Source organism: Pleurodeles waltl, chromosome 4_2, assembly GCF_031143425.1.
Source record: "Pleurodeles waltl isolate 20211129_DDA chromosome 4_2, aPleWal1.hap1.20221129, whole genome shotgun sequence".
Classification (NCBI taxonomy): Eukaryota; Metazoa; Chordata; class Amphibia; order Caudata; family Salamandridae; genus Pleurodeles; species Pleurodeles waltl.
In genome coordinates, this window is record NC_090443.1 from 739647172 (window position 1) to 739668933 (window position 21762).

The 21762-nt window shown below is 46.1% G+C and overlaps 1 protein-coding gene across 5 annotated transcripts in view; it reads left to right on the plus strand.

Annotated features, from left to right (window-relative positions):
• MTF2 (metal response element binding transcription factor 2) overlaps window positions 1-21762 on the plus strand; it is a 411648-nt gene that overhangs the window by 99530 nt on the left and 290356 nt on the right. For 4 of the 5 annotated variants that reach the window (XM_069232368.1, XM_069232366.1, XM_069232367.1 and 1 more), the window contains one exon: window positions 18380-18461. The exons of the other annotated variant lie outside the window; for it this stretch is intronic. In XM_069232368.1, coding sequence (XP_069088469.1) covers window positions 18380-18461 — 82 coding nt within the window. The remainder of the gene's footprint in view (window positions 1-18379; window positions 18462-21762) is intronic. 5 annotated transcript variants of the gene reach the window in all.

Consider the following 21762-nt stretch of genomic DNA (forward strand, 5'->3'; position numbering starts at 1 on the left):
GTCTTCCACTGTCACATTTGTTTGTAATGGTACCACTAGCATTTGGGACATTAGCATAACAAGGGAACAAACACCTTGCCAACTTTTGGGTAGTTGATAATGTGCTTGTGTACCACGTGCCCAGCATGCATCCATTAATGCTGCTGTTCCTTCTTGTATGCTTTGAAGATCTAATGTAATTTGGCCCTTTTTGTTCCTACCTATCAGCTGTGTCCCGTTGCCTTGAAAACATATAATTCAGGGCTGAAAAACATGTATTGATGCTGGTATGGGTCAAAATACATCCTACTTGTTGTTTCTTGGTCCCAGATGGGACTACATCCTGTTTTTGATTCCTTATAATCTGTAGCATTGGAAGTTACTTCCTTCAACACTTTGGAGGGACAAATAGTTCTAGTATTAAAAACCCACTGCCTATTCTTGTATGCTACTTCTTCAAAAGTAAGTGGAGGCCATTTTTTTTTAATTCTTTCGCTGTGTCATTCACATCTATTTTACTCCTATTGGTACAATGTTGCTTCGCTCTTCATCCTAATACTGCTGTGGTACTCCTATTTTTTTGCCCTGAAATAATATTTAGCATACTGTTTTCGGCTCCTAAAGGAGCAGGACATTAATCCTAACATACATGAGGGGTCTATTCTCTCCTTCACTCTCTTTATTTCAAATATGACTTATCGGAGTGTTCCCTGAGAGTATGTGTGAACTTTTATACCAAGTGTTCCTCATCCATAATGGGTGTAGTGAGTGGCCAGTAAGTTCTCCTTTTTGCTGAGGCGATCAGGCAGATATATGCCTATCATCCCTAGGTGCTTGTTGTGCTACAATTGCATTGTTACCTTGCAGACCCTTCTATCATAAGGAGGTGATCAGCAACTCTTTGTTACTATCTGACAGGCCCTTATCTTGTAAGAAGAGGGGTCGGCTACAACTGAAAATGACTAACTAGCGGACTCTCATCCTTTGAGTGTGCAACAGCATCTTAAACAAAAACAGAGAATAAGTGCAGTCCAACATCTGCTCACCATCTCCTTACTCCTGAAAAGGAGGAAGGCTATGGGATTGGGACAGTCATACATCTGATAAGTGAATCCAATTCTTCAATTCCTTGAGCTTTAGTGCTGTTTGGGTTGAATCACTTTGTAGGAGAAATTGTGGATCCTTCCACTGGTGCGCAAGTTCTTCACGAAGACCTGGCATCCGGCATATATGTTCTTCTGTGGTGCCACTGGTTGGGTGATGGATCTCTCTTGTTGCAACTGAACCTGCTTTGAGAAAACTTGCACTCATATATGCTGACATCTCTTGCCATACTAAATCAATTGCTTTTTGGGCATCAGTATTTTTTTTTTTTTTGGGGGGGGGGGCATATAGGCCACAGCTATTAACCTACCTCAGGCTATTTGATGCGGTGTCAAATGATGGTCCGAAGAGTGAGCATTTCTTAGGGCTTATAGAGCCACTGGTAAACAATAAAGCCAACTTACATTCAGGGTTACTGATAATTTACGTATTTTATCCTTCAGAGCACCATTAAGGCGCTCAACAATTCCATTACTTTGTGGGCGATAGGCTGATAGTAAAGAGTGTTGTATGCCTAATAATTTAGTCATGTGCTCAAATATTTTGTTGGCCAAATGTTTCCCATTATCTGAGCGAATCCCTTTTGGAATTCCCCATCTCGGGATAGCTTCTTTAACTAAAAATTTGGCAAAGTCCTGCCTCTATCCATCTAGAGCAGAGGTCTTCAAACTGGGGGGGCCTCAAGTGATCCTGGAGGGTCAGATTCTGGCCAACAGAAGCATTATATAGATAACAGGCCTTTGTTTTAAGCAGAAGCATGTTATTGCATTTTTAAAAAGGCACCATTACTTAACTGCAGTGTTTAAATAGGTCTAGACATATTTAAACATTGTCATCTTTATAAAACAATTATGAAAAATTCTGAGGGGGGCCCAGTAATTTTTATTTTTCAACAGGGGGCACGGCACTAAAAGGTTTGGAGCCCACTGATCTAGAGAATGGACAGACGCCTACAATCAAATATCTCATGTTTTGGCATCTGTAAATCATGTCCACATAATCTGTGTAACTCTTGAAATGAGCCTTTGGGTCTTGGAAACGGAAGATGGTATAATCGGTGGTCTTGTGGTACAATACTGATAACAAATGATACATTGATGTAAAAACATATCTATTAACTTTGGAAGATCTGTAAGGAACCAGTCTGCTGAAAGTATATCCAACAGTATCCAATAGTATTTTCTTTTGTACATGTGATGGCAAATGTAATTGAGTCAGTGCTAAGTGCGACAACATTGGTGACATCACTAGCTTTCCTGTGTCTGTATGTCGATAAAGAAAACCACTTGAAACCAAACATCCTCTATTTTCCCAAATTTCTTTCTCTTCTGTAGGAGCTGTTTCCTGGTGTCCTGTAAATGTTATGCTGCTAATGCGAGATAAGATCCGTCTATTTTCAGAGTGCCCTTCTGTCATTTTACATATTCTAGAAGGCATCTGTCCTGCTTCTTTAGCTGCTTTGTCTGCTATGTCATAACCTTGGGAAATGGTATTTAACCCACCAGTATGTGCTTGACATTTCACTATTGCTTTTGTCCCCTCATTTCTTTAATTCTGAAATCAGTACCTGTAAGAGGAGACCATGTGCTAATGGCTAATGTACTGTCTCTTTTCTTGAAACTCTGTCTCTTCCGTTTGCTGAGACCTGAGTGTACAGTGGAAGTGACATATGCTGAATCAGAATAAACATTAACATCATTTGGATGCACTGTCTGTAAGGCCTGTATCGGAGCTTTAAATTCTGCAGCTGGTGGTGAAAAATGGTATGGCAGTGGTATATACTGTAATACTGAATACATGGCATTCAGTGGAACTCCTGTTTGGTCCACTCCTGCGGCACCTGTGTGCCTTATCCCTGTTTGCTGATCTATTAGGGCCGAAACATCAATATGTACCTTTCTGCTCTGTGGTAAGGGTTAATTCTGAAGTGTTTATTTCTGTGTCCTCCTGACGTGTTTTACAACCATGATCAACTTCTGTCAGTGGTTCCACTAGAATTTGAGCTGAATTCACTGTTTGAACACAGACTATTTTAATAGCGACATTGGAAAGTATTTATTTATATCCAGATGCTCTCTGCGTTGTTGAGGTACATTTGCTGAACTGCAAAGGGGTCATGTTCTACATATTGTGTTGTGGGACACCCTGCTGTTATCATAGATGCCTTTTATACTCTGAAGGCTGCTATCGGCAGTACTTTTTAGCATGAAAACGGTCCTTTCATTACCTCATCTAATTGTCCACTAAGATAGGCTATGAGTTTATGGCCCATAGGATACTGCTTTTATGGTATCTCCATTAGTATGGGAGAATAGAAAAAACTCTTTGTTATAATCTGGTGTTGCTAACACTGGGCCGGTGGCTATGCTGTCTTTTAATTCTTGGAATAGTTGTTGCAAGGGTGGTGTCCAGTGCAGTGTCATGGTACCTGAAGGAGTGCCCTTGAGAATCTGATTCAAGGGTGAAGTCATAGAGCTGTATTAAAATAAATCCACTGTTTTGTTGAGTAGAGCAAAGAAAAGACGATATACAACTACCCTGGACATGCTAAGTGGTTAAGACATGATTGCAATGCTAGCTTCTCCTATATCATGCTGTTGAGTGACACAGTTGCAGTTTAAATCTTAGTAAAGGGTTAGGGATTGGGGGGGGGGGGGGGGAGAACCCTGTCGTACTTATCAAATGATACTACATTTACCGCGCTGCTGATGGGATTTGTGAATTATGTGTAAACTTGTAACATCAAAGTGCATTGTACACAAGGGTAATGGAAATGTTATATAAAATAGAAAAAAAATTGTGTTTAAAAAAATCCACTGTCTCATAAAGTTGGATAACCCTAAAAAAATTCTGTAATTGTCTTGGGTAGTGGTTGATTTCTAACCGCTTCCACTTTGTCATGTGTAATGTGACGGCCCTCCGCAGACACTACCCGTTCTAGGTACTGTGCTTGCTGTTGAGCAGTCGGCATGAAATGCAGTATTTGAATCTATCACTGTAACCCACTTTGCTGTGTTTGGGATGTTGGTTAATATTACTGAGGAGTCTGGTACTATGGGAAACTATTGTGCTACAATAGCATTCAAGGGGCGAAAATACTGTACTATTCTCCAATTATTTCCCTGCAGTTTGCGCAGTGGAAAAATCTGGGTGTTGCATGGTGAGGGCGAGATGTATAAAACTACCGGCTTCACTAAGGCTTGTATGGTAATTGCTATTCTTTCATTTGCTTCACGTGAAATAGTGTACTGCCTAACTCTGGGCAATTGTGTATTTTCCTTTTAGTGTTACCTTAAGAGGTTCAGCTCTCAGTATTAATCCTACATCATTTGAATCTTGTGACCATAAGTGTGGTGGTACCTGTGCAAGTAATTCACCAGCTTTCCCTGTTGTTTTCCTGGAAATCCACTTATTTAAGTCCCTGCTGCTTCTTGTAACAGTATTCTAGTGTCCTGTACTTTTTCTTCTAGTAGGTCTTTATAGGAAACTTTGACTCCTGGAATTGTGAATATCGCTATTCCCTACAAAATTTGCTTGTGCTCCTTTGCTTCTAGAATCCCAAATATTTTTGTTAAACTGATACTGTTTAGAGATAGTCCTAATATTTCTTCCGTCTGGCCTAAACCACAATTTAGGTAGTGTCTCTATCCAGTTGCCCTATAAGGCTGGATTTGTCATTATGAATTTCATTATGCCTTTCTGTAGCAGGGATACATTTTAGCGGTACTCCTCTCATTTGTACTTCGGTATTGTCTAGGGCGGCTCTTAAGACCATACCCATGGACGGTATACCTAGTATGGAACAAATCATTGTCCATCATCATTGAATGTAATGGACGTTTTCAGTTCGTGTAACAAAGCTCTTCCCCAGAAATTTGTAGGAGCTTAGGGTACATACAGCAGTGACTCAGAAACGACAGAATCTCCTACCTGAACTGGAATCTCACAGGTGTATTGTACTGTCATTGTTTCACCTGAGAACCCTTGTGCTGCCATAGTTTTATTTGACAATGGCAGACCTCCATGTCAAATGCACCATTTGGTTGCCCCTGTATTAATCAAGAATTTATATTTTCTTCCCAATATACTAATGGATGCTATAGACTCTTGTTTGTAATGCATCGCTTTTGCTATCACAGGGCACATCAGGGTCTCAGGCGCAGACAGTCATGGTGTGAAGAATGTATGAGTCCCAGCTTGAATAATTGTGCTCCCCATCATTGGCTGCGGTACAGGTTTCGTTTGCTGTGGTGTCTGCTAAATATAGTGTAGTGCTCACTTTTGCCCTGGGGTGGATGTTACCATCCCTGTTTGATCATTCTGTTGTGATTGTATCTTTTGTATTGGCTGTTGTGGAGCCATTTGTGGCACACTGTACACTAAACCTTGTAGCTGTTGCTGGTACTGTAGGGGAAAATATCCACCTTGTCCCCAGTTGTGCCTTTCTAAAGCGACAATCTGCCATTAAGTGCCCTTTCCTGTTGCAATGATAACACATCGTATTTGTTTTATTTCCCCCCCACCCCTGCCCCCAGCTGCTGTTGCAATCTTTGCATCAATTGCTGCATAGGTTGACCAGTGGGACCATGATACCATTACTGTTGTGACTGTATCTGTGGTAGTTGTGCTGTGACTTGAAGTGGAGGTGCTTGCGTGACTACACTTGCTCCTACTGTGTTCTTTATATGTGTGTTTTTAAAAAAAGAAAAATTTAGTAGCCAATTAGGCTGTGACACGGTCCAAATGCTCCTTTGTTTTTCTTTCCTTTTCCAACCTTTTTCTAGCATGATGGAGTATTATGCCCTGTATTTCCTTCCACGGTTTACTATCTATTGCCACTGCTGTGTCTGATAGCTGCTGTAGATCCTCTGGCAGCCCGTTTTTGACAATGTGAAAGAACAATCTGGTCCCTTGTTCACCTAGGGGACTCATCTCAGTGGTCCATAGTTATCTACTATGATCAACATATTCGAACACTGACTCATCATGCCACCTATATCTGGCACATTTGGATATCTCCTTGTCAGTTCTCCCCAGTCAAATGCACGTACTCTTTTAAATGTTTCTGTGTCCCTGTCACCATTAATCGTTATTTGTCCTGCATTGGTACGCAGTACTATTTGAAAAATATTGTTGGTCTCATTACCCAGTATACTTGCAAGGAGGCTCTTCACATCCCCTGTAGCAAATTGTACTCCTGCTTTGTGCCTTTTGAGGGCATCTATGCATTTAGAAGCTCCCTCACAAAGTTGTCATGGCACATAGGTCAAATTTTTAAGGAACCTGCTTTAGGCGATGGTGAAGGAAACTTGCCAAGTTTACTCTGTGTAATACGCCAAATCATTTCAGAAAGGGTAGACTGCAAATGAGTCTTGTTCTCCTATAATTACTATCTTATTAGGTGTCCGATCTCTCCTATTTGTCATTTTTCGACATCCATTCATATTAACCTGCCTAGCGGTGTCCAAATATTGCATAGCTAAATCCAGTGGCAGCTCTCTGGATTCCGCACATATTTTACTTGTGTGTCTATTTCTGTCTCATGTATATTTTTTGTACAAGATGGAGTCTGTGACTAGCACATGTACTCAAACTCTGGTATCAGCACATATTTTGCTGATGTGTCTATTTCTCTTTCACGTATATTTTTTTGTACAAGATAGTCTGTTGATGGAGTTAGTGTAGACCTTTTTATTTCTGCAAGGCTCCACCTCATTGTTATGGACTTCTGCCATGATCTGGCCTCTGTGACCATAAAGGACTCCCAAGTATGCCATTATTTGGCCGGTAAAATCTTTTGCAGGAAACCAATAAGGACTGAATTTGCTACACTATCAGTCTGCCCTTTGTTTTGGGAAGTGTGAAAGAGGGAATTAATTTTGGTGGTCCTTGTAAAGTTCCCCTTTTCTCTGTCGCTTTAAGAGCTATATGCTCTAAAGCTTCTATCTCAAACTAGGCAGCATGCATCAGGTGGTTGCCTGTAATATACCCATGGAGGTCCAGTTCTGTCTGCCACATTTTTATGCTGAAATTGCTCTAGTATCATGGCAGTGCTGTCTTTGATAGGAAAGGATTCTCGATTTGCAGACTGAATACTTGGTTGCGTGTTGCCAGAGAACACATAAATGTTGGTAGTCCTTTATTGTGCTATGTATTAGTGTCAGGGGGGCGTGTCCGAACGCCGATGAAGTCTCCCTGTGAGGCTCCTGCCTGTAATCCCCCACCCTGTAGAATCCTGCTACCCAGAGGGCCCTCGACCACACTCCCACGATTACCCCACCCACCATCCTTGCCCCGTCACCATTACCCCCTCACTAAACACAGCTAAAAGTGCGGGAGGGGCCCCTGAAGCAACTGGGAGACGATTAACATGCGTGGTGATCGGGGTTCACCTTCCACTCGCTGGGGCTGTGAAGGCCGCGAAGAGCCCAAGATGGCGGCCGGGACCTGCGGGGTTTGAATGCCGGCCTCTGCAGCGGGCGACGCAGCCTGAAACTGCGCAACGCCAACGAAGTACCAATGAGATCGCGCAGCTCTGGCCGGCATCGTGCCCAGCAGAAGACTCAGCAAAGGAATATGGAGGCGCTCCACCGATGGCAGGCCCTAGCTGCTGTGGCGATCCTGGGAAACTGTGACTGGCCCTCTGGGAAGGGGGCTGGGCATCGAGCCAGTACAAAGGCATCAAGGGGAGCAAGGAGGAGAGGTGGTCCCTGACCTTGGCCCTGAATAGCATGCAGCAAGGCCTCCTCAGGGGTGAGGGGAGGCAGATTGCAGTGCTCCAGATACCCCATACCAGGGGAGACCCCAACACATGAGGCGATAGGAGGTCTATCTGGCTTCATCAGCGCTGAGAGAGTCGCAAGGAGTCTAGGATGGCGGCCGGGACCTGTGAGTAGAGGACATCGGTCTCCGGAGCGGGCGTTGCAACTTCAGACCACGCACTGATAACGGCGGTCCGTTGAGTGCATGCAAGGTGTTGTGGAGAGCGGGAGGCGGCTCTGACCAACATAGTGCCCAGGACAAGAAGTGGTGCACAGGGAGTCGAGGAGAGCTCTACACTCCCCTGCGGTTGCAAACTACGGAGGCACTCCACTGGTGGGGGACCGCTGAACTCGTGGTACCCCGCACCGGGGGAGTCCCCAGCGCAGTAAAAACATAAACACAAAAAACAGAAGGAGAACACTGCAGAATCCTGAGCCCACCACAACGCAGTCACTGTGGAGATGGGACTAGTGGGATGAAATGGACCCCATGGCATGCCTTAGAGACCCAGATATGGGAAAAGCAGGCCGCAAGAAAGATGTAGTGGCGAAAGACAACACTAATGTAAGTGACTCTGCGGGACCTTGGGGAACCAAGAACGACCACCCCATGGAGGGGACCCCACCCTCCAGGACATTCTACAAGCCCATAACTCCTGTGAACTATTAGAAGGGAAATTGATGCCCTGGCAACAGTCTTAACGATACTCTGAGACGACCACTGTCGCCTGGCGGACGAATGGTGTCTACAGCAGAAGAACAAGTCAAAGAGATCCTACTAAAGGTTAGTGACGCAACCAAGACTATGAGCAAGATGGTGAAGCAAATTTGCGACCTGGAACTACGAGCAGAGGATGCAAAAAATTGTTCCCAACTAAACAATATCCGCATGATCGGCTTACCAGAAAACATTGAAAAGAATAACATGGTGGAGTTTCTGGAGGGTTGGCTTAAAGAGGAAGTGGCGGAGGGTGGACTTTCACCCTTCTTCACACTCGAGAGTGCATAGGGTTCCAGCGTGCCCCCACCCCTGAGGGCCCAAACAAGGCCAGTTATAGCTCATTTGCTGCTATAGGGACAGGGACTAATTGGTGAGCCAAGTAAGGAAGAAAGGCGACTGCACAATAGAAAATTACACGGCCCGTATGTAGGAGGCTGGACTGGCTTTTAGTGAGTACCTAGGGGTACTTACACCTTGCACCAGGCCCAGTTATCCCTTATTAGTGTATACGGTGTCTAGCAGCATAGGCTGATAGATAATGGTAGCTTAGCAGAGCAGCATAGGCTGAACTAGGAGACGAGTGAAGCTCCTACAGTACCACTAGTGTCATATGCACAATATCATAAGAAAACACAATATACAGATATTCTAAAAATAAAGGTACTTTATTTTTATGACAATATGCCAAAAGTATCTTAGTGAGTACCCTCAGTATGAGGATAGCAAATATACACAAGATATATGTAAACAATACCAAAATATGCAGTAATAGTCTTAGAAAACAGTGCAAACAATGTATAGTTACAATAGGATGCAATGGGGACACATAGGGATAGGGGCAACACAAACCATATACTCCAAAAGTGGAATGCGAACCACAAATGGACCCCAAACCTATGTGACCTTGTAGAGGGTCGCTGGGACTGTAAGAAAACAGTTAGGGTTAGAAAAATAGCCCACCCCAAGACCCTGAAAAGTGAGTGCAAAGTGCACTAAAGTTCCCCAAAGGACTTAGAAGTCGTGATAGGGGAATTCTGCAGGAAAGACACAAATCAGCAATGCAACAACAATGGATTTCCAAACGAGGGTACCTGTGGAACAAGGGGACCAAGTCCAAAAGTCACAAGCAAGTCGGAGATGGGCAGATGCCCAGGAAATGCCAGCTGTGGGTGCAAAGAAGCTGCTACTGGACAGTAGAAGTTGAAGATTCTGCAGGAACGACAAGGGCTAGGAACTTCCCCTTTGGAGGACGGATCCCCCACGCCGTGGAGAGTCGTGCAGAAGTGTTTTCCTGAAGAAAGACCGCCAACAAGCCTTGCTAGCTGCAAATCGTGCGTTTAGGGTTTTTGGATGCTGCTGTGGCCCAGGAGGGACCAGGATGTCGCCAATTGAGTCTGTGGACAGAGGGGGCGTCGAGCAAGACAAGGAGCCCTCTCAGAAGCAGGCAGCACCCGCAGAAGTGCCGTAACAGGCACTACGAAGTGGAGTGAAACGGTGCTCACCCAAAGTCGCACAAAGGAGTCGCCGGAGGACAACTTAGGAGGTCGTGCAATGCAGGTTAGAGTGCCGTGGACCCAGGCTGGACTGTGCACAAAGGATTTCCGCCGGAAGTGCACGGAGGCTGGAGTAGCTGCAAAAGTCGCGGTTCCCAGCAATGCAGTCTGGCGTGGGGAGGCAAGGACTTACCTCCACCAAACTTGGACTGAAGAGTCACTGGACTGTGGGAGTCACTTGGACAGAGTTGCTGGATTCAAGGGACCTCGCTCGTCGTGCTGAGAGGAGACCCAGGGTACCGGTGATGCAGTTCTTTGGTGCCTGCGGTTGCAGGGGGACGATTCCGTCGACCCACAGGAGATTTCTTCGGAGCTTCTAGTGCAGAGAGGAGGCAGACTACCCCCACAGCATGCACCACTAGGAAAACAGTTGAGAAGGCGGCAGGATCAGCGTTACAGAGTTGCAGTAGTCGTCTTTGCTACTTTGTTGCAGTTTTGCAGGCTTCCAGCGCGGTCAGCAGTCGATTCCTTGGCAGAAGGTGAAGAGAGAGATGCAGAGGAACTCGGATGAGCTCTTGCATTCGTTATCTAAGGAAATCCCCAAAGCAGAGACCCTAAATAGCCAGAAAAGAGGGTTTGGCTACTTAGGAGAGAAGATAGGCTAGCAACACCTGAAGGAGCCTATCAGAAGGAGTCTCTGACGTCACCTGCTGGCCCTGGCCACTCAGAGCAGTCCAGTGTGCCAGCAGCACCTCTGTTTCCAAGATGGCAGAGGTCTGGAGCACACTGGAGGAGCTCTGGGCACCTCCTAGGGGAGGTGCAGGTCAGGGGAGTGGTCACTCCCCTTTCCTTTGTCCAGTTTCGCGCCAGAGCAGGGCTGAGGGGTCCCTGAACTGGTGTAGACTGGCTTATGCAGAAATGGGTACCATGTGTGCCCATGAAAGCATTTCCAGAGGCTGGGGGAGGCTACTCCTCCCCTGCCTTCACAACATTTTCCAAAGGGAGAGGGTGTAACACCCTCTCTCAGAGGAAGTCCTTTGTTCTGCCATCCTGGGCCAGGCCTGGCTGGACCCCAGGAGGGCAGAAGCCTGTCTGAGGGGATGGCAGCAGCAGCAGCTGCAGTGAAACCCCGGGAAAGGCAGTTTGGCAGTACCAGGGTCTGTGCTACAGACCGCTGGGATCATGGGATTGTGCCAACTATGCCAGGATGGCATAGAGGGGGCAATTCCATGATCATAGACATGTTACATGGCCATATTCGGAGTTACCATTGTGAAGCTACATATAGGTAGTGACCTATATGTAGTGCACGTGTGTAATGGTGTCCCCGCACTCACAAAGTCCGGGGAATTGGCCCTGAACAATGTGGAGGCACCTTGACTAGTGCCAGGGTGCCCTCACACTAAGTAACTTTGCACCTAACCTTTACCAGGTAAAGGTTAGACATATAGGTGACTTATAAGTTACTTAAGTGCAGTGTAAAATGGCTGTGAAATAACGTGGACGTTATTTCTCTCAGGCTGCAGTGGCAGGCCTGTGTAAGAATTGTCAGAGCTCCCTATGGGTGGCAAAAGAAATGTTGCAGCCCATAGGGATCTCCTGGAACCCCAATACCCTGGGTACCTCAGTACCATATACTAGGTAATTATAAGGGTGTTCCAGTAAGCCAATATAAATTGGTAAAATTGGTCACTAGCCTGTTAGTGACAATTTGAAAGAAATGAGAGAGCATAACCACTGAGGTTCTGATTAGCAGAGCCTCAGTGAGACAGTTAGTCATAACACAGATAACACATTCAGGCACACTTATGAGCACTGGGGCCCTGGCTGGCAGGGTCCCAGTGACACATACAACTAAAACAACATATATACAGTGAAATATGGGGGTAACATGCCAGGCAAGATGGTACTTTCCTGCACCGTACTTTCCCAGACTTTTCACAGGAAGTACAGAAGTAGAGGGCCACTTTTAGAGATGCTACACAAAAACTGCAGCAAATGGGGACACAGTATGGAATGATGTTCCCAGCAAAACTGAGGGTGATGGCCTGGGGGGGGGGGGGGGCACAATTTATTACCACACTGTAACAAGTATGGCAGTGGATGGACTCTCAGTCCTCACCTGGTGAGACCCGTCTCTCAGGAGACCTGCAATGACGACAACAAAGGAGATCCTGAAATGGAATGACCCACAAATTGATGGCCCCTTCCAGTAAAGAGGTGCAACAGGAACGCCAAAAGGTAATGGAAGCGGAGGCCTCTCTACTTGGACTGGACCCCAGCTAGTGACGAGATAGAGCAATATGGATCGGATCTAGACTCACTTATCCCTGGCTTTATTCTCGAAGACTTGAGTCGGTGCTATGTGGCTCACCAAGATTCACCTGGGAGTCATTTCCCCCCCCCCCCCCCCCCTTTGAAAAGCCTGAGATGGCGGAACCTGAGGTGGGGAGATCGAGCTCAACAACACAGTCACGAAATTTAGATGATGGGGGGAGAAACGGGCAAAACAGCAGATTCCTCTAAGTGAACTTGAGGACCGCCCCCAGATTCGATAGACTAGTTGACGTAATTGTTTAGGTTTGGATGAGAGATGAAAACCTTTTTGTCCTGGGGAACAGGAGTTGGGAAGTTAATTGTTGGACTAGATATATAGGGCAATGTGAGTCTCAATGTTTGATAGTTTTAAATCTACAGGGAGTGCAGAATTATTAGGCAAATTAGTATTTTGACCACATCATCCTCTTCATGCATGTTGTCTTACTCCAAGCTGTATAGGCTCGAAAGCCTACTACCAATTAAGCATATTAGGTGATGTGCATCTCTGTAATGAGAAGGGGTGTGGTCTAATGAAATCAACACCCTATATCAGGTGTGCATAATTATTAGGCAACTTCCTTTCCTTTGGCAAAATGGGTCAAAAGAAGGACTTGACAGGCTCAGAAAAGTCAAAAATAGAGAGATATCTTGCAGAGGGATGCAGCACTCTTAAAATTGCAAACCTTCTGAAGCGTGATCATCGAACAATCAAGCGTTTCATTCAAAATAGTCAACAGGGTCGCAAGAAGCGTGTGGAAAAACCAAGGCGCAAAATAACTGCCCATGAACTGAGAAAAGTCAAGCGTGCAGCTGCCACGATGCCACTTGCCACCAGTTTGGCCATATTTCAGAGCTGCAACATCACTGGAGTGCCCAAAAGCACAAGGTGTGCAATACTCAGAGACATGGCCAAGGTAAGAAAGGCTGAAAGACGACCACCACTGAACAAGACACACAAGCTGAAACGTCAAGACTGGGCCAAGAAATATCTCAAGACTGATTTTTCTAAGGTTTTATGGACTGATGAAATGAGAGTGAGTCTTGATGGGCCAGATGGATGGGCCCGTGGCTGGATTGGTAAAGGGCAGAGAGCTCCAGTCCGACTCAGACGCCAGCAAGGTGGAGGTGGAGTACTGGTTTGGGCTGGTATCATCAAAGATGAGCTTGTGGGGCCTTTTCGGGTTGAGGATGGAGTCAAGCTCAACTCCCAGTCCTACTGCCAGTTCCTGGAAGACACCTTCTTCAAGCAGTGGTACAGGAAGTAGTCTGCATCCTTCAAGAAAAACATGATTTTCATGCAGGACAATGCTCCATCACACGCGTCCAAGTACTCCACAGCGTGGCTGGCAAGAAAGGGTATAAAAGAAGGAAATCTAATGACATGGCCTCCTTGTTCACCTGATCTGAACCCCATTGAGAACCTGTGGTCCATCATCAAATGTGAGATTTACAAGGAGGGAAAACAGTACACCTCTCTGAACAGTGTCTGGGAGGCTGTGGTTGCTGCTGCACGCAATGTTAATGGTGAACAGATCAAAACACTGACAGAATCCATGGATGGCAGGCTTTTGAGTGTCCTTGCAAAGAAAGGTGGCTATATTGGTCACTGATTTGTTTTTGTTTTGTTTTTGAATGTCAGAAATGTATATTTGTGAATGTTGAGATGTTATATTGGTTTCACTGGTAATAATAAATAATTGAAATGGGTATATATTTGTTTTTTGTTAAGTTGCCTAATAATTATGCACAGTAATAGTCACCTGCACACACAGATATCCCCCTAACATAGCTAAAACTAAAAACAAACTAAAAACTACTTCCAAAAATATTCAGCTTTGATATTTATGAGTTTTTTGGGTTCATTGAGAACATGGTTGTTGTTCAATAATAAAATGAATCCTCAAAAATACAACTTGCCTAATAATTCTGCACTCCCTGTAAAGGTGTGGAGCGCGGGCGGCTGCAGGTGTCGATGAGGATGAGATGGGCGCAGAAGCACCTGGGGCCGAGACCGTAGTATGGCTACATTGGACTCGTATAAATTCATTTCATGGAATGTCCGGGGCATGCACACAATGGTTAAAAGTTATAATGTATTTTCAAACTTGGAGAGGAGTCCAGGTGGTGAAGCTTCAGGAAACACACTTAACAAAAGCAGAGGGGAAGGCTGTACAGAAACGATGAAGGGGCCAAGTATACTACACCACTCATTCTGCTTATGCCAGACCCCCGGGTCCCTGATATGGATATGAGCAGGGTCCCATTCCAGTTCCTGGATAGTCTCATATACCCAGAAGGGTGATTTGTGGCAATTCGGGGGAGATTGGAGGGCAGGGAGCTGTTAATGATTAACGTTTATGCACCCAACTCTGATAAGGGCACTTTCTTTGCACAGCTTTCAGCCCGCCTGGCCCCATTCCTACAACACTCACTAGTACTGGGAGGAAATTTTAATTGCGTGGTGGACCCCATTAAAGACCTCTCACCCCCTTCACACGATTCCCCACTCACTAGAGTGGCACGGCAATTTGCATCTTGGCAATCGCATTGGGGCCTGGTTGATGCATGGCGAAGACTATACCCCGACACCAGAGATTACTCTTATTTTTCCTATTCACATGAATTACATGTTCAGCTGGATGCATTCCTGTGTACACCAGATGTGTTCTCTCATATACACAATACTGAATGCTTGGCTCGCACCATCTCAGACCATAACCCAATATTGGTATCACTGAGGTGGGGTTTGCCTCACCCCCGTATTCCCACATGGAAAATAAAACCGGAATCGTTAGAGGATACACAATATCAGGGGGAGGTGAAGCAACATTTGCTCAATTATTTGTGGATAATGAGGCCATAACCAGTAACCCTTTGATAGAATGGGATGCCTTTGAACTAGTAATGGGGGAGGAGGGTGCATAGTGGGCTCAGTAGAGGTGCGTAGAACGTTATTCAGAGACACCATAGTGGCAGAGAGCAAACTGAGAGAGGCAGAAAAGATCAGGCCGGAGAAATCGGGCCACCAGCATAAAATATTGGAGCTCAAAGAAACGGTAGTGCAGTGTGTTGAACGCCTTCGCTGCTTCGATGATAAGAATGTGTAAGGAAATGGCTCCCTGTTGCAGTTACCCCCACTTTTTGCCTGATACTGATGCTGACTTGACTGAAAAGTGTGCTGGGACCCTGCTAACCAGGCCCCAGCATCAGTGTTCTTTCACCTAAAATGTACCATTGTTCCACAGTTGGCACACCCCTGGCACACAGATAAGTCCCTTGTAAAAGGTACCAGTGGTACAAAGGGCGCTGTGACCAGGGAAGGTCCCTAAGGGGTGCAACATATGTTGTGCCACCCTAAGGGACCCCTCACCTAACACATGCACACTGCAATTGTAGATTGTGTCTTTTAGTGGGAAGAAAAAGGCAAAGTCGACATGGCATCCCCTTCAGGATGCCATGCCCACAAAATACTGCCCGTGGCATAGGTAAGTCACCCCTCTCGCAGGCCTTACAGCCCTAAGGCAGGGTGCACTATACCACAGGTGAGGGCATAGCTGCATGAGCAATACCCCTACAGTGTCTAAATCTATTCTTAGATATTGTAAGTACAGTGTGGCCATATTAAGTATATGGTCTGGGAGTTTGTCAAAAACGAACTCCACAGCTCCATAATGGCTACACTGAATACTGGGAAGTTTGGTATCAAACTTCTCAGAATAATAAACCCACACTGATACCAGTGTTGGATTTATGAAAAAATGCACACAGAAGGCATCTTAGAGATGCCCCCTGTATTTTACCCAATCCTTCAGTGCAGGACTGACTGGTCTTTGCCTGCCTGCTGCTGAGAGACGAGTTTCTGACCCCATGTGGTGAGGGCCTTTGTGCTCTGAGTACAGAAATAAAAAGCCTGCTCTGGGTGGAGGTGCTTCACACCTCCCCCCTGCAGGAACTGTTACACCTATCAGTGAGCCTCAAAGGCTCAGGCTTTGTGTTACAATGCCCCAGGGCACTCCAGCTAGTGGAGATGCCTGCCCCCTGGACGCAGCCCCCACTTTTGGCGGCAAGTCCAGGGGAGATGATGAGAAAAACAAGGAGGAATCACCCACCAGTCAGGACAGCCCCTATGGGTGTCCTGAGCTGAGGTGACCCCTGCCTTTAGAAATCCTACATCTTGAGTTTGGAGGATTCCCCCAATAGGATTAGGGATGTGCCCCCCTCCCCACAGGTAGGAGGCACAAAGAGGGTGCAGCCACCCTCAAGGACAGTAGCCATTGGCTACTGCCCTCCCAGACCTAAACACACCCCTAAATTCAGTATTTAGGTGCTTCCTAGATCCCAGGAAATCAGATTCCTGCAACCTGAAGAAACAAGGACTGCTGACCTACAAGCCTGCAGAGAAGGAGGAAGACGACAACTGCTTTGGCCCCAGCCCTACTGGCCTGTCTCCAACTTCGAAAACCTGCAACCAGTGACCTCTGAAGTCTCAGAACTGCCTTGGACTAAAGGACCAAGAAACTCCCATGAACAGCGGCCCTGTTCAAAACCAGCTACTTCTTTGCAACAAAGAAGCAACTTCCAAAGACTGCACGTTTCCAGCCGGAAGCGTGAGCCTTCTCACTCTGCACCCGACGTCCCCGGCTCGAGATTTAGAGAACCAACACCTCAGGGAGGACTCCCCGGTGACTGCGAGCCCATGAGTAACCAGAGACGACCTCCCAGAGCCCCCACAGCGACACCTGCAGAGAGAATCCAGAGGATCCCCCTACCGCGACTACCTGTAACAAGGGACCCGACACTGGAACCAACACTGCACCCGCAGCCCCCAGGACCTGAAGGAACCGAACCTCAGCGCAGGAGTGACCCCCAAGCGACCCTCTGCCTAGCCCAGGTGGTGGCTGTCCCAAGAAGCCCCCCCTGTGCCTGCCTGCACCACTAGAGTGACCTCCGGGTCCCTCCATTGTTCTCTACCTGAAACCCGACGCCTGCTTTGCACACTGCACTCGGCTGTCCCTGTGCCACTGAGGGTGTGTTTTGTGTGCCTACTTGTGTGTCCCCTCCCCAGTGCTCTACAAAACCCCCCTGGTCTGCTCCCCCGAGGATGCAGGTACTTACCTGTTGGCAGACTGGAACCGGAGCACCCCTGTTCTCCATAGGCGCCTACGTGTTTTGGGCACCTCTTTGACCTCCGCACCTGACCGGCCCTGCGCTGCTGGTGTGGTAACTTTGGATTTGCCTTGAACCCCCAACGGTGGGCTGCCTATGCCTCAGAACTGAGACTTGTAAGTGTTTTACTTACCTCCTAATCTAACCTTTACTTACCTCCGCCAGGAACTGTTGATTTTTGCACTGTGTCCATTTTGAAAATAGATTATTGCCCTTTTTACAAAGACTGTATATGATATTGCTTTCATTCAAAGTTCCTAAAGTATCTAAGTGAAGTACCTTGCATTTAAAGTGTTTACTGCAAATCTTGAGCCTGTGGTTCTTAAAATAAACTAAGAAAATATATTTTTCTTTATAAAAACCTATTGGCCTGGAGTAAGTCCGAGTGTGTGTTCCTCATTTATTGCCTGTGTGTGTACAACAAATGCTTAACACTACCCTCTGAGCCTACTGCTCGACCACACCACCACAAATTAGAGCATTAGAATTATTTACTTTTGCCACTATCTCACCTCTAAGGGGAACCCTAGACACACACTATTTCTTACTTTGAAATAGTATATAGCCAACTTCCTACAGATGGTATTAAAGCAGATTGAAAATTCATATTCAAAAGCGCATAATGTTACAGTTTTTATTGCCCAACTAGTCGAAGGTTATCCGAGGCACTAACAATTGTGGAATTATACCAGCATGCTTGACTGATAAATGTTTTCTCCTAAGCACCCTACCAACATAGGCTTTTCCCACTCCCTTCTACATTTTGTAGAAACTTACAATTTGACTATCAGCGATTACAGTATTGTTATGAGAGCTTTGTATCTGTTTTGTTCCAGATAAACACAGTTAATCAGAGCTGTTTCATTGCATTTGAAGACAGTTCAAAATCCTGGGTTCTCTGGAAGGATATACAAACTGGTAAGTATTGTGAAACGTATGTGATCTGAGCTTGTTAGTTAAAAACTTGCAGTAATAATAAATAGTAATAATCATCTTTGTTTGGATACTGGGGGGGGGGAAATGGGGGATTGACCTGGGCGAAATGAGTTAATAACTGACCAGGCGTGCTTCCGGTTGGCTATAAGAGCTCGGTCGCTATGATAAGACCAGAGCTGAACACTCTTCTTAATCCCCAGCTTAAATGCGGCTTGCGACAGATTGGCAGCCCAGAGCCCGTTGGCTTCCAGTAACTGTCTACAATAAACCAAAAAGCAATGATATGACCCTTTACTTACATGTGCGCTTAGTTCCCGCCATAATACTGACTCTAAACTGTCGGCCTTTGCCCTGCGCAATTTATGACAGAATTTCAAAAACACCCCGGCACCCACAGCTTGCTGGTCCAAAAGCCCAAGTTCCAGCCTCACCTGCGCAGGAGATGCAGTGTGCGGTAGGTGGAGGACCTTCTTATAGATCCTAATGACCAGCTGATTTAATATCCCAGTGCCAATATCCATCATTGCTTCTCGACCAGAAGACAGTGAGGGGATGATCTTTACGCTCATAGCCTTCAAAAGGGGGGAACAAACTAGGCCCCTGCAATGTTCTAGACAACTTTGCATAGGCAACCTTCAAGGCAACCGCTTTAGCTTCTATCTCCTTCCTTTGGATGACAAAGCTGCCTCTGGCGTCCAAATGCACTCCTAGATATTTATGATGAGTCAGAGGTCAGCTTGTTAGTCTTACAACACCAACTGGTACTCAGCAGCCTTCTCCCACAAAATGAGACCACTTTTGTCTTAAGCAGATTTACCTCAAGGTCATTCTCATCTGTATATGAGGCCAGTTTATTGAGCAGCCTTTGAAGGCCAACTCTCATATAGCTAAGCATTGTCAGATCATCTGCATACAGCAAATGGCTTAGTTGAAGGTCCCCAATTTTGAGGGAATGTGAGTTGACAGAATCAAGTGCAGATCGAGGTCGGAAATATACAAATTGAACAGCAGGGAAGCAAGAACACAACCCTGTTTAAAGACAGATCAACCTGCAAAGACTCATCTAGGAGAAAAACCTGACTTTCAGGGTATAGGGCGCACAGCCCACCACCTGCAATTGCTGGTTGACATGAGATGCATCCGACCCATTACAACCCCTGCCCTGCTCAGTACATTCCAAGTCACTAACGGAAAGTGGGTTGTCACAAAAATGACCTAGTCACTCTCCGCAATATTGGCACTGGCTCCTTGTCAGATCATTTACAAGGCTCCAAAACTTCAGTGGATTCGAATCCTTACTTGCACTAAGGAGTTTTGCGCAGAACATATTTGAGTGCCTCTGTTTTTCTAAAAAAGACTGCCTTCTTATATGCTTTCTGAGCCTCTAAGTTTAATGGTCAGTACCTCAGAGTCTGGGTGCTTCCTAAATGCCCTGGCAGCTCGGTTCCGGGCTTTCTTTAAATCAAACGTCCCCCGAGGATCATAATAGAAGGACGGGGAACAAGGTTGCGCACTGGTCGCTGATATTTGTATAATAAAAGAAGAATAAACTTGTCCCACTGCTCAACTAAAGATCGTTGGTCAGCCTCATTTGGACCAAAAACATTGGCACACTCCCCCTTTATGGCAGTACCTGAGGAGGAGCTCCATCTGATGCATTTCGGGGTCTCATAACACACACCGCCTCCCACAGACCGTACCTCGGCATTACGGTCAAAGCTCAATCTCATAGTTACTATCTAGGGGCGGTGATCAATCTCACATAGAGAACATATCTGAAAACTTTCAATAGAGGAAAGAATTTTCATGTTACAGATTGTGTAATCTAGGTATGAGTGAAAATGTCTGTCGGACTGCGTCCAGCCCGGTGGTACATCTTGCTGGAAGTCGCCGCTCAGGGTTTTAAACCCCATGTTGTAATAACATTTTCTCCCAAGGCAATGTATGGGCCGTCCCTAGGTCTTATCTGGTCCAAGAGACGATAATTACCCACAAGGTGGGGGCCTTCCGACAAGTCCTGAAATAAATTTGTATTAAAGTCCCCCATAACTACAAAGTCAGTTTGTGGATAATGGCCTACTAAGTCACCCAGCAACTAGATTAGCGGGGTCAGTTTCCCTCTTTTCTCCCTTGTCCCAGGTGCTATATAAACTTTAATCATGATGAGTGATTGCTGTAGAGTCCCTTTACTAATCTTAATCCCCTGAACCCAATGCTCCTCCCATCCCAATGGCGTGATGAACCCTATAGGTTTGACAGCAACATAAATAGTTAGACCCCCCTTGGCTCGGCCTCTTTTTTTTTTCTCGTTGAGCGGATTTCCAGAACTCCTGGAACCCCATCAGTGGATTCTCGTTCTCCTCGCAAGTTTCCTGCATGGCAATAATGTCATGATCATTGAGGAAAGATATTAGGTCCATGGATTAAAGCTTACGTGCCAACCCTTTCGTGTTCCAGGAGCACAGAGTCAGTCCCTCGCACCCGGCCCCTGTAGAACCCCCTTGTGGTATTCATGCGACTGGCCTTTGTGACCGAGCAGATTGGAACCAGTCCCAATTGTCCCACAGTCGGTTACTCGTACCAGACATTCCTACAATGTTGGGACTGCTGGAGCTGCCCTGGGCGCCCTTTAAGCTTGAAAATGGCTTCCGCACTGTTGTTGACTTAATGCTGGGGCAGCCGACAGAAGCACAGGATAGCCAGGAGAACTGTACCAAGTGATCGTAATGCACAGGAATCAAAGATGTTCTTTTTTTTTTTCACAAATTGTCTGTGCCAAGTCAGCTGTAGCCAATGCCATCAGGGTGATTTCCCCCGACCGCATCCCCATCTTTGGGAGGAATTCAGTTGATGTAATGTCCCCGGAACCAATGACATTTAATTCTAGAATAGCTTTAAAAAGTAGTAAAATATAACACGAGAACCCCTTGATTGGTATTCCGGTATGAGGAGCAATTTTGTAAATATGCAGTCGGGGTTAACTCTTGGAGAACAAGTGGGGAAGTTTAAATAAGGTGGGCACCTGAAATGGGGGGGGGGGGGGGGGTAGAATCACTATAGACTCTTGTCCCATCCCCCGTGCCACAACTGTGTGATTTTGGCTGCATGTTGATGCAGCCATGGGGCGGCGGCCCGAGCTCTGTAGGAAAGACCCAGATAGAGCAGTTGCTGACAAACCGATGGGGTCAGCATCCTCCAGGCACAGAGCGTCACTGATGGCCCGTAGAGCTGCTAAACCCTCTCTGTCCGACCCCTTTAGATCTTGGAGGGGGTAATCTATCCT